Source organism: Chrysochloris asiatica, unplaced genomic scaffold, assembly GCF_000296735.1.
Source record: "Chrysochloris asiatica unplaced genomic scaffold, ChrAsi1.0 scaffold00003, whole genome shotgun sequence".
NCBI lineage: Eukaryota > Metazoa > Chordata > Mammalia > Afrosoricida > Chrysochloridae > Chrysochloris > Chrysochloris asiatica.
Genome location: NW_006408521.1, coordinates 31780105 through 31794037, shown reverse-complemented (window position 1 = coordinate 31794037; position 13933 = coordinate 31780105). Strand labels below are relative to the sequence as shown.

Below are 13933 nucleotides of genomic sequence, written 5' to 3'. Positions count from 1 at the left end.
GCAGTGGCAAAGAACAAGGCTCCAAGAATTGATGGAATACAAATGTAAAGCTTCCAACAAACTGATGCAGCACTGGAGGTACTCACTCATCCATGCCAAGAAATTTGGAAGACGAGTACCTGGCCAACTGACTGAAAGAGATCCATATTTGTGCCTATTCCAGAGAGAGAGGTGATCCAACAGAGAGTGGAAATCATCGGAAAACATCATTAATATCACATGCAAGTGAAATTTTTGCTAAAGATAATGTAAAAATGGATATAACCACACATCAACAGAGAATTTCCAGAGGTTCAAGCTGGATTCAAAACAGGACATAGAATGAGGGATATCACTGCTGACTTCATATGGATCTTGGCTGAAAGCAGAGAATGCCAGAAAGAAGTTTACCTGTGCTTTATTGAGTATGCAAAGGCTTTCGATTGTATAGATCATGACATGCGATGAACAACATTGAGAAGTATGAGTATTCTGGAACACTTAATTGTGTTCATGAGGAACCTGTACATAGACCAAGAGGCAGTTAGTTGTTCAAACAGAACAAGGGAGCACTGAATAGTTTAAAATTAGGAAAGGTGTGCCTCAGGGTTGTATTCTTTCACCATACTTTTTCAATCTGTATGCTGAGCACATAATCTGAGAAGCTGGACTGTATGAAGAATGTAGCATCAGGATTGGAGGAAGACTCATTAACAACTTGCAATATGCAGATAATACAACCTTGCTTGCTGAAAACCAAGAGGACTCAGAATATATACTTAGGTATGGGTTGCTCTTCAATGTAAAGAAAATAAAAATCCTCACCACTGAACCAATAAGTAAGTAAATGGAGAAAAGACTGAAGTTGTCAAAGACTTCATTTTGCTCAGCTCAACCATCAACACTCAGGGAAGTAGCAGTCAAGAAATCAAATGACGTATTACATTAGGCAACTCTGCTTGCTCAAGACCTATATAAAGTGCTCAAGAGCAAAGATGTCAGTTTGAGGACTAAGGTGCGCCTGACCCAAACCATGGTATTTTCAATAACCTCATATGCATGTGAATGTTGGACATTGAATAAGGAAGCTCATGGAAGAATTGATGCATTTGAGTTATGGTGCTGGAGGAGAATACTTAAAGTACCGTGATTGCCAAAAGAACAAACAAATTTGTGTAGGAAGAAGTTCAGCCAAAATGCTCGTTGGAAGCCAGGATAGGCATACTTCATCTCGCATACTCCGGACATACGATCTGGAGGGACCAGTCCCCTGGAGAAGGCCATCACGTTTGGTAAAGTGGAGATGGGCTGTCACAGCAGCAGCAATGGGCTCAACCGCAGCAGTGATTGTGAGGATGGCACAGGTGTTGGCAGTGTTTGGTTCTGTTGTGCACAGGGTCCCTGTGAGTTGGTACTGACTACATGGCATGTAACAACAGTAAGACATATGTGTTTACAAGATGCTGCAAATATATCCATGAGTATAGTAGCACATACAGGAGGCAAAGTTATAAAAACTTCTTAATAATCAAGGAACTTGAGGAAATGAGTCACTGGACCTAGGGGATCAGGACCATAGTTTCAGGGGACATCAAATTAAACTGGTACAACATAATCCACAAAGAATATGTTCTACACCTATTGTGGTCTAAAATGCTTGTGAGTGGCCAGGTTGCCATCTAAATTCAACTACTAATCTCACTATGTCTGGAGCAAAGATGAGTGAAGAAAATCAAAGACGCATGGAAACAATTAGCCCAATGGACTAATCATGGACCATGCAAACTTCAGCCTCCATGACCCTGAGACCAGAAGAACAGGATGGTGCTCAGCTACTACTACCAACCGCTCTGAAAGGAATCGCATTAGAAGGCACTGGGTTGAGTGGGGGAAATGTGCAACAAAATTAAAAGAAATTTTAAAAGAGAGAGACAAGTGGGATTCCTTCAAGCATGGGACTGAACTCAGTTCTGTTGCTCAATTTTCAGCCAAATAAATAGGCTAGAATGGGAACACTTAGGGAGGGGAGGTGTGCACTCCTTAGAACAACCACCCATTCGTGATCAAAATGGCAGCGTATGCCCAAGGACAACATTCGGAAGGCAGAAAGGGTGGAAAAAGAAACAAGGCTCCAAACAGGAAGAAAGCACGGGGAGGGAGTGGGATGACTGATAGTCCATTGTGGGGACTTCAAACACCGACACGAAACTAAATGCATTGGGATTGTTGAATGGAAACTGATTTGCTTAATCAAACTTCACCTAATTCACAATAAAACATAAAAATTAAAATTAAAAAGTAAGTAAAGATGAAAATGTTCTGAAATTGAAAACCACTGAATTATATACTTTGAAAGGGTGAATTTTAAGGTATACAAATTGTATCTCAATAAGGAGCTCTCGTAGCATAGTGGGTACCAATTGGGCTGCGAACCGCAAGGTTAGCAGTTCGAAACTACCAGCTATTCTGTAGGAGAAAGATGAGGCTTTCTGCTCCCATAAAGATTTACGGTCTCAGAAACCCTGTACAGGGTTGCTATGAGTCGGAAGCAACTCCACAGCACATAACAACAACAACAACAAAGCTATTATTTTAAAAATAGTATTATAAAATTCAATTTAGTTGGTAGACATGATAAATTTTAAAATAAATTTAATTTGTAAATACTTCGCTATCCATAACAGGCTATAGAAAATTACTTTCCGTGGTGGATTAGTCTTACATAAGCTTTCTTCCCTTTATAGCCTGATGACACCCAAGGATATATAATTAAACAAGATACAAATCATTTCATCATGAAATTAAGAAAAATTTTTATAGGAAGTCTATAAAATATAGCCAGGGAATATAATCTAATTGGGTTAAAATGTATTTCTTTCTCTTTTTTTGGAGAGGAAAAGAGCAGATTAATAATTGAGATTATGGATATAATTTAGAATCAAGAAAGTATTTCCCTGCAGATGTTTCTGTGTGATGCACACACCATTTATGCAAACGTGACCCATACAAACTGCTATGCAGACAGCATGCCATCAGATTTGAGGATGTGGAACTGCATGGAAATCTACAGTCCCCCTGTGCAATCAGGGAATGACAAGGAGTGAAAGCAGAATGTGTCCCTTGGCCACCAGAAGTGAAGGCCTTGATTTCTGGGCAGGCTTTCACCTCATCAATGCTATTTCCGGGATAGTGATGTTCTCCCATCATCCATGCTACCCTTTAGTGAGTTCTGCTAATGATTGGTAGTAGCAGGAGCCAGAAGGTAGAACCAGTTTATACACACACACACACACACACATACACTCAATACTGTCCCCTTCTCCCTTCTCCCACACAACATCTGTCCCTTTGTTGTACTGTGGTGGCTATGCCACAGGTATGCTATGCCACAGGTATTTCAAATATCAGCAGGACTATCCAGGTGGACAGGTATCAGTAGAGCTTCCCGACTCAGAGAGATCGGAAGAAAGGTCTGACATTGTATTTCCGGAAATTAGCCAGTGAATTAACCCTATAACCCTATGAATAACAGAAATAACCCTATGAATAACAGAATACTGCCCAATAAAGCACCGGAAGATAAGCCATCTAAATTGGGAAGCATTCAAAATACACTACAGCCGCAGCAATAAACTCTAGTTGTTGCAATGACACAGGACGGATGACAATTTTATAGACATGGTGTTGGAGTTCTGGTGTGGCACTGTGGGTTAATGTGCTGGACTGCAAGATGGGTTTCAACTGCAAGGTCAGTAGTTCAAGCTCACCAGCCACTCCTCGGAAACCCTACACAGACTTGCTATGAGTCGGAACCAACTCCATGTCACTTAATGGCATTGCCATGAATCAGAGCAGACTCTACAGCAACTAACAAATAAGAAAGAACTGATTACCACAGTAAAAAAATAAACACATAAAACTGGGATTAAAAAAAGAGAAATAAACAAATAATAAGTGCAAGAAAGCTGAAAGCAAAACTCTAAAACATCAAAGAAATCTGGCCACATTCAGCCTTTGGTTATGTTTGGACTTGATTTAACTACTTCCGCAATGAAAACATTTTGAATGAAGGTACTGGCAATAAAGTGGCACAAAAAAAGATTCTACCACATTCAAATCCAGGAAGATCAAACAAAGCTGGGTCTGAGTGCTATTTTAAAACAGGAAATTCAGTAACAGGATAAAAAGAAAATAAACCGTAAAAAAAATGTGAACTGCTTTGATTAATCATTTAGAAAAGGCTAGGAATCTGTTTGAAGATATAAAGTGTGCTTAAATAAGGACAATTAAAAAAAAAAACAAACAAACACCGTTTTAAAATACATACCAAAGGTCATGACAAGAAAACAACTGGGCAGGGAGGCCATTGGTTTGATAATAAGAACAGCAGAAACATACTAAAAGGAATTTCAAATATAGTACAAAACACGTGGTTATATAACAAGCAAAATGAATTTTTATTTTTGATTAGACCATATATATATATATATATATATATATATTTAAATTATACAGTCAGATAAGGACATTTATTTCAAAAGAAGATTGCATCGGCATTCAAGACCCAAAAGGTAAACAGAGCTGTTTACTTGGGGATAACATGGCACAAGACTCTACATTGAAATCTTGTCACTTCAAAAGCCCAAGTATAGTTAATTTGTGTATTTTCAGCTCACACTAAACTGTGATTATATAAAGTCAACCAGAGTCATTCGCAAGTCAGGGGACAATCTTGAGTAGAAAGATTCCAACTCTATTTCAATTGGGTTCATTTTCACTAGGATCTCCAAAAGTGAAAATACTGATATATGGAGAAATGAATTCATTAATTCAAGGTCACTGGGAGTGTTTTCAGACTCTGATATGATCGATCCTGGCTACAATTTTACTGAACAGAGACCACTTCAGACAAAACTCAATATTCAATGACTCCTGAACAGCAACAGTGAAAACGACCTAAATCTGGGCTGGTTAACCCTCAGCTCCTAAAGATAAAGTGAAATTCTGGAGCTGGCCAATTGAGTCCCCTGAAGGTCTTTAATTTTGTATCCCTAGTACCCAGTCAATTTGAACCACAAGGTCGCTGGTTCAAGCTCAGCAGCTGCTCCTTGGAAATCCTATACAGGTTCGCTATGAATCGGAACTGACTTGATGGCACTTAACAACAACAAAACAAAGTGCCCAGCTCAAAAGAGTCCTGATGTCACACAGGGTTAAGTAATGGGCTGCTAAAAGAATGACTGGTGGTTTGAACCCCCCAGCCACTCCTTTAGAGAAAGATGAGGCTTCTACAAGCTTTACCGTCACAGAAAAACTAAGGAGCAGTTCTCTGTCCTCTAGGTCACTATGAGGCCGAATCAACTGGATGGGAGTGGGTTTTGAATTCAAAGGATTTTGTTTCCTAGCTCATTTCCTTCACCCAACAATGATTAGTAAGAAGGTACTCAGGAATTATGCCTTCTGTTCAACTTACCTTCAGAATAAAAACCTTGAAAAGTCTTTTCTTTCAGGAATTTTCAAACTTATTTTTAGAGCATCAGCTCCACCCTCCCATACCTCACAAATGTGAGCTTATTAGATGCTTTGCTAAGCATTGTGGATAAGGGCAGGGCTGCTCTGGGTGAATCTGGAACCACCCACAGAACTGGGTGGTCCCTCTGCAGAACCACGCAGCTCTGAAGAACACACATTTCAAAACACTGCCTTGTTTTATAAACATTGTTAGGCCCAGAGAGAGGTCCTGAGCTCACATCACCCAAGGTTCTGGAATCTGGAAAAGGCACGAAAAATGTGGCATCAGGATTGGAGGAAGATTCATTAACAACCTGTGATATGCAGATGATACATCCTTGCTTGCTGAAAGTGAAGAGGACTTAGAATACTTACTGATGAAGATCAAAGACCACAGCCTTCGGTATGGGTTGTACCTCAATGTAAAGAAAACAAAAATCCTCACCACTGGACCAATAAACAATATCCTTATAAAAGGAGAAAAGATTGAAGTTGTCAAAGACTTCGTTTTGCTGAGATCAACCATCGGCACTCATGAAAGCAGCAACCATGAAATCTAACTACAAATCTGCTGCACAAGACCTCTTGAAAGTATTCAAGAGCAAAGATAACAGTTTGAGGACCAAGGTGTGCCTGCCCAAGCCATGGTATTTTCAATAACTTCATAAGTATGTGAAAGTTGGACAGTGAATACGCAAGACCCTGGAAGAATTGATACATTTGAGTTATGGTGTTGTGGGGGACAAGACTAAAAGTACCATGGGCTGCCAAAAAGAATAAGCAAGTTTGTGTTGGAAGAAGTACAGTCAGAATGCTCCTTGGAAACCAGAATGTTAAGATAGCTCCCTTTGAGAAGAAATAAAAACAACAAATCTGTACTGGAAGAAATACAACCAAAATGCTCCTTGGAAGCCAGGATGGCCAGACTTTGTCTCACGTACTTCGGATATATTATCAGACGGGTCCAGTCACTGGAGAAGGATAGCTTGTTTGGTAAAGTGAACGGTTTGGAAAACAGAGGAAGACTCCCAACAAGATGGATTGGCACAGTGGCAGCAGCAATGGGCTCAAGCGTAGCATTGATTGTGAGGTTGGCACAGGACCAGGCAGTGTTTCGTTCTGTTGTACATAGGGTCGCTATGAGTTGGTACCAATTCAATGGCACCTAACAACAAAAAGTGTCCAAGAGCACAGACTCCACTTCCCAACACTGCCCACCACAGGCTGAAGGTCATAGCCTGCAGCCTAGGACAAAAGGTCAACATTTCCTACACATGACTATGCATCATCCATAAATACTGCAACAGTACAAATCTAACACAGGCAATTGGAAGTGTTAATTGATTTCATCTGCTTCTACTTGATTACGGTCAAATAGAAGGCACTGATAAAACAGCCTTCCATTAAGGGATTAAAAATAGGACTCCTTGACTGCAACAGAGGGCAATGCAACCAGAAAACGAAATGATCAGTTTCTGAAGCAAAGATAAGTCAACGAACTGTTTTCCAGATTATTCTGAAGTAAAGGATAAATTTCCTAGCCATTATAGCCAGGCTAGTAAACGACCTACTGGCAGAGCTTGCTCCTTGCCCACCCACCGCACTTTCCCTTTTGCCTTTACTGCAGAGCCCTGATTTTATCCAGGATGTCCTCGACTGAAAAAATGCCATCATTTCGCAGTCTCCTGACTAGCTAGTTAGGACCTACAGCTGACTTCTGTCCAATGAGATACGATCCCTCAGTCACTCAGTAGAACTTCTGGGAAAGTCCTTTAAAGGGGCATGGCCTTTTGCCATTTTCTCCTTCCCATTCTCTTTTCTGCATCCTGGAATTGGATGTGATGGCTGGAGTTCCAGCAGTTTTCTTGTTACCTTTAATATATATTTGAAAACCTTGCACTAAGGATGAATGAGCAGAGAAAAAGAGCTGGGATCCTGGTAATTTCATGAAGAAGCCATCAAAATAGCCCTGAACTGCCTCCCCCTGGTCTTTTTGTGTGAGACAATAACCATTAGAAGATACATTTACAGTAGTCAAGTCAAGCATAACCCCCTACCAATGCAGACACTGGCCGCAGAAGCAGAAGCCCCACAGAAACACTTAGGCAATGTGGTGACCCCAGGAAAGGAAGTGATTCATCCCAAGTCCTCACCAACTGGTGCCAGATACTCAAGAATAGTTCCAGAGCAGGTTAGTGGTGGGTAAGCAAACACAAGCTGAAGTCAGGAAACTAGAGGCTGGCCTTATCCAATCTAGCATAAACAATAATCCAAAGAAAACGGAGGTGCCAGGGCCATCTGACCAGGAGAGGGGCCCTCTTTGTACCTCTTCCAGGTTGCAGAATTCCTGACGTAGGGCCGCCTTCAGGTCTGAGCAATCTCTCCTGTTTCGTAATGCTATCAGACACTCCTTGGTCAAATATGGGACCTAATCAGAGGACACAGGTTTTTAGTGGAGAAGATTGAGGGGACTCCATTTGCCTGTTGCCAGAGCTTCAAAACTCCAACACAGCAGGCCAACACCCATGGGCAAACTCCCCAGTTCCCCTTGCCAGGCACTAGTTTATCTCCTTGTAGCAACCTGGTTCTCCAGTGCCCCTTTTAGTCAGCTGCTTCCATGCTGCACAATCAATGTAATGAAATGAAATGCACTTATCCATTAAAATATGATCCTTTACTATCAGAGATGACAAACCACCCATAATTCCACACAGGTTATCCTCTTAAAATGAACATCTAACCTAAGCCTCAGTGTTCTCATCTGAAGAATGGATACACTAACAGTGGTGGTGGCTGTGTGCCACCGAGTCGGTTCTGACTCATAGTGACCCTGTATAGGGTTTCTGAGGCTGTAAATATTTATGGGAGCAGAAAGCCTCATCATTCTCCCACAAAGTGACTGGTGGATTTGAACTGCTGACCTTTCAGTTAGTGGCCCAGCTTAGAATCTACTATGTTACCAAGGCCACCTGGTAGTTAAAGGGTAGTTGTAATGATTCAATGAGCTTACCTATATAAAGAAATTAGAACAGTGTTTGGCATGTGATAAGTGATCAATATAGCTCAGCTATTCAAATCATTGAGTCGATTTTCTTTCTTTTCAGAGGGAGCTATCTTAACATTTCTCCATCCCTTTGTCTCCCGCTGTCTACAGGCACCCCCTCTCTCTAGTCTTCACGTTTCCTAGACATAAAGGGTGATTCCCTTGCATGTGTAATCTTCAGGTCTCAATAATTTCTACTTGAAGTCTGAGAAATACTCCTTTTAAAGCATCACCATTCAAGTTCTTCCAAGTCACATGGTCATAACCACATCCTAACTCTTCCTCCCCAGACTGCTAGTTGAAATGTAGGTGAAATGAAATGCACTTATCCATTGAAGTGTGACCCTTTAATATCAGGGATGACAACCCACCCATAATTCCACACAGGTTCTCCTCCTGAGATGCACATGGATATTAAAACAAAGCAACTCCACCAGTGACGTGGTTGTACACATGGGTTAAAGTTTGGGAAAGAAAGATATACAAAGTAAAATAGAGTGTGCATGGATTACCTTACAGAACAGCTCCAATAACATCTTCTGACGCGCTCGCTCATAAGGGTCACATGGAAACAGCTTTTTCCCCGGATAAGCGTCATCCAGGTACTCACAAGCGATGACCGATTCATAGATCAGCTGACACTGGCTGTTCTCCAGGACGGGTATTTGACCGAAGGGGTGCTTAGTATAGAACCATTCAGGCTTGTTTCTCAGATTAATGTTGACAACTTGGTATCTTAAAAAGCAAAGGGACAATAAAACAGAACAAGGTGAGAGGCTTATGCAGGCAGATGCTTGCCTTGGAAGCAGTAGCTATCCATTTATAAAGTTTGCATTTTGCTTTTTGCATGAAGAAGAATACATAACAACATACTTGTCTTTGTTCCTGCAGTAATAGGTACCTGGTACCTTATCCTGTTAGCGCTCACTGTGCCCCTGCAAGGTAGGTTTCCTGAACAGGAAACAAGGCGCCAGGAGGTTGGCTCTTATGTCCAATGTCACCCACTAGGAAGGAGCAGAGCATGAGCAGAGTCCCGGGGGTCTGACTCTGAACTCACATACATAAGCACGGCACTACAGAGCTCAATACATTTTTACACTTGAAAATACAAATTTGCTATTAACAGGTGACAATAGAGCAGGGCACGTATTAGCAGTTAAGCACATGGGTCTGGCATCAGACTGCCTGGGGTTGGGGCAGTCTAGCTGTGCATAGAACTATTCGGGCTTGTTTCTTGGAATTTGACCTTGAGCAAATTGCTTCACCTCTCTGTGCTCAGTCTCCTTAACTGTAAAATGGAGGACATAATTGCTCCTAGCTCTTGTCATTTTAAGAATCAAATAAATGAATATGGATAGAATGTTTAGGACCATGTCTAGTACATAAGTATGCAACAACTTCCTTATTCTTCTCATTAATTATTATTAATGAGTCAAACCTATAAACTTACCAGGGGTACTCCCATATGTTTAAAAAGATTAAAGGAAACAAATGGGTACATCCTTTGCTAAGTCTGTTGTTGCTGTTGTTATGTGCAGTTGAGTCAGTTCCAACTCATAGTGACTCTGTGTAGGATTTCTGAGGAGCAGCTGGTGGGTTTGAACTGCCAACCTTGTGGTTAACCATCCTGGACTGATCCTACAGCACCACACCAGGAGTCCTGCTGAGTCTAGGGGAGCTCAAACTCTAAAGCAGTGGTTCTCAATCAAGAGTGATTTTGCCCCTCTTCCTCAGTGTAATATCTGGAGCAGTTTGGGCTGACACAGCTGAGAGTCGGGGTTCTTCTGCTATCTAGTGCAGGAGACCAGGGTTGTTGTTAAATGACCAACAATTCATAGGACAGTCCTGCCCCTTCCTAACAAAGATTTATCTGGCCTACAATATCAGTGTTGCCAGTTGTGAGAAACCCTGTCTTAAATAAAATTTTACATCAATTCCAAGCTGCCAAATTTATCACCATGGGCAAGACACCAAGTTTTTGTTACTTCTCTCAAAAAAACGAATAACCTGAGGGCCAATGAGATTTGAGCCAAAAGGAAGAATCTGGAAATGTAGGCCATATTTGCTCAAGGCTGGATTACATAACGTTATTTTAAATGTCTCTAGATTTCTCTGTGTAGTCCTGGTATGGCGCTAGTGGGTAAGCACTCCGCCACCAGCCACTCCCTGGAAACCCTACACAGGTTTGCTATGGTTGGAACAGTACTTAACAACAGCGTATTTCTCTGACATGGGTATCAGACTTTGAAATCTCCCTGTGATGATGGACAAGAATCAGAAGCCTAGAGCAACATGTTCTTAAAACTTTCTCTTTGAGGCCAGTGGCATGACATAGTCCACATTCCAGAAAACCTCTTCTACCTTCCAAATCCAAACATAGGTAGGAGCTAGACATGTAAACTTCTTTCTGGAAGGAAATGTACTCATTGATCAGACAGAGCAGAAGCGTGAAGCTGCCTCTTGAGAGCAGTCCCTTCTATTTCATTGTTTAGAACTATGTGCTCATTTATTCAAGACTTATTGAGCACCTACTATATGCCAGGCTTGCTCCTAGGCCATGAGTAATATAAACAAAGTCTGTACTCTCAAGAGCTTACATTTTAGCTGGGGGTGGGGGGTGGGGGTAGGGTGAGTGTAGAGGAAGACAGATATACAACTAAGAAAATGTTGGCTGGGGGGTAGTGCAAACAAGGAGGAGAAGGGGCTTGACTTGAACATGCCTGGGGCTACAGCCAGTGGGGCTGTCCCGTAAGCAGCCCAATAGTTTCTCTGTGTCCATCCTTCACAAACAGTATGGGAGGGAAGTCGCTCACAGAACCATCATTGATTTAACTCTGAGTTCTAAAAGTTTTGTGCACAAACCCAAGGAACTCTGCATTTCAGGATGGCTGGCTAAAGAAATCTGCCCTTTGCCCAGGGAGAAATCCCCAGATTTTAAACACACGCGCTCAAGCGCACACACACACACAACCTGAGGGACTTCCGTTTCTCACTTGATTCCTTTGGCCTGAAGGATGAGGCGGGTTCTGTGGGAGTAGGGGCAGAACCTCATGCTGTAGAGGCGGATCGTGCCCTCAGGGACCGGCCCTGGGGGGGCGCATCCTGCAATCGGGGAAGGAAGATTAACTTGGTGGGGAGGAAAGATCCCTCACTTCCTGGGACCCCCATGAGAACTGGGCTACTCCACTGAGTCCCAGAGACCATTTCCCTTTGCACAGCTTTTGTGCATGGGCACCCTCCTAATCTCCCCTCCTGCATGTTGAGCCCCATCTTGAGTCCACATCCCCAATTACGGGGTGTCCCCAGGCTGCCGGTCCTTTCCCCCTCATTGGGAAGACTCACCTCTCTCCAGGGTCTTGGTCGCATTCCCTGACATGGTCTGTGTGCCCCTCCTGCTCCAAGATGAATTTTGAGCAACTGGGCCCTGGTGGGGTAGATGCAGAAGTGATCTGGGATTTAACAACACCCCAGATTTGGAAGCTGAAGGATAGGATTGGTAAAAACAAGAACAACAAAATACCCTGAATAACCTCCTAGCTTTGGATATGTGGGTACTGCACTCCCCTCTTCACCATATCAGGAATCCATGACGAATGGGCACTTAATCCAGCATGTTTGTTTTGTTAACTTCAACCAAACCAGTTGCTATTGACTCTGACTCAAGGATGTGTAACAGCATAGAACTGCTCCATAGGGTTTTCTTGCCTCTAATCGCTACTGAAGCAAATCGCAAGGCCATTCTTCCTGTACAGCATCTCTGAGTGGGTTCAAGGAGCCGATATTTAGGGAAGTTGGTGTCATCAAGTTGGTTTTAGGGTAGCTCTGGTAGTATAGTGGCTACGAATCGGGCTGCAAACCTTAAGGCCAGCAGTTCGAAACTACCAGCTGTTCCGTGGGAGAACAGCCCCGGAAATCCTGTACAGGGTTGCTATGAATCGGAACCAACTCCGTAGCACATAACCACCACCAGCAGCAGAGCACAAACTGTCCAGCTGGGAACCCACTACATATTACAAAGGAGTTGAGTACACATGGACCAGGATAAGTTGACTTCTCCCTTCTGCTTTATAATTTATTTTTTCTTTTAGCAAAGCCTTTTTCATGATATAGCAATCCCAAACCCACACTGCGGCCAGTGAGTCAGTTCCAACTCAGAGCAACCCTTCATAGAGTTCCTGAGGCTGGAAAGCCTCGTCTCTCCGCTATATTGGATAGAGAAGAAGAAAGTATTGGTTTTGAGATCTTGCACAACTCATAGAGCGAGTGCCTCCTTAAATTTTGTGCCCCTCCCCTCATTTGCCCCACTTGGGAGCTTCTGTAAACTGTTCATGAAAACAACAAGCTACCTGTAGGCAAAGAAAAATGGATGCCAGCCTCCACTGCTGGGAAGCCCTTCTCTAGCTACTAAAGACCGTCCACTTGGATGGTCCTTTCATCTACATGAGATCCAGCTGGCCCCTGATAAGCTGAGATCCTGAACTATATGGAAAGAAAGCTCCTTTGGTATTAAGCAATGAACTGAAGTAGGAATAGATTGTGTGTGCATTTTATGGGATTGATGGGTAGAGGAGGAGAGTAAAATATTATGTGTTTCATTCTGACTAAATATTTCTGTGGGTTTTACCTTATTTGATTCCTACAACTGCTGAGTTAGGCATCTAGTATTATGCTGTTTTATAAAACAGAAGAGTCTCAGAAGACATACAATGATTAAGTAAAAGTGACCAGCTAGTAGGCCCGAAGAACTCTGAAAGTCCAAAGTCTGACTTATCTTAGTCTCTAAATCTGACACCAATGTGGAGCAGAAAGACTGGAAGCCCAGGAGGGATGGAGCATGCAACGGCTGTTTAGCAAACTAGTTAAATCAAAATGACTTTATTAACTTGACATAATTGAACTAGATAGCTTATGAATTGGCACATTTTGGCCTTCAAAACTTCAAATTATACAGAATCTCTTGGATAACAGTGTTGACAGTTTAATATGGAAAAAAAAAAAAAAAAGATTAGCATAGTCTTACCATGATCTAGTAATCATACACTTAGGTACTTACCCAAACGAGGTGAAAACTTATGTCCACACAAAACCTGCACATGAATAAGTAAAGCAGCTCTCTTAATACTTTGCCAAAAAATAAAAGCAACCAAGATGTCCTCCAATGGGCAAAAGGATAAACAAGCTGTGGTCTATTCATGCAATGGAATACAATTCAGTAGTCAAAATGCAGAAACTATTAGTCTATACAAAGACATGGTGGTGATTGTGTGCCACTGAGCTGGTTCCGACTCACAGCGACCCTGTACAGGGTTTCCGAGTCTGTAAATCTTTACAGGAGCAGAAAGCCTCATCTTTCTCCTGCGGAGCAACTGGTAGATTTTAACTACTGATTTTGTGGTTAGC

At 42.2% G+C, this 13933-nt stretch overlaps 1 protein-coding gene across 1 annotated transcript in view; it reads right to left on the bottom strand.

The window, feature by feature from the left end:
• GSTO2 (glutathione S-transferase omega 2) overlaps positions 1-11909 on the bottom strand; it is a 40238-nt gene extending 28329 nt beyond the window's left edge. The window contains exons 1-4 of the mRNA XM_006831321.1: positions 11876-11909; positions 11527-11635; positions 9046-9268; positions 7817-7918 (exon numbers count right to left, since the gene is read on the bottom strand). Coding sequence (XP_006831384.1) covers positions 7817-7918; positions 9046-9268; positions 11527-11635; positions 11876-11909 — 468 coding nt within the window. The remainder of the gene's footprint in view (positions 1-7816; positions 7919-9045; positions 9269-11526; positions 11636-11875) is intronic.
• Between the last annotated feature and the right edge of the window lie 2024 nt (positions 11910-13933).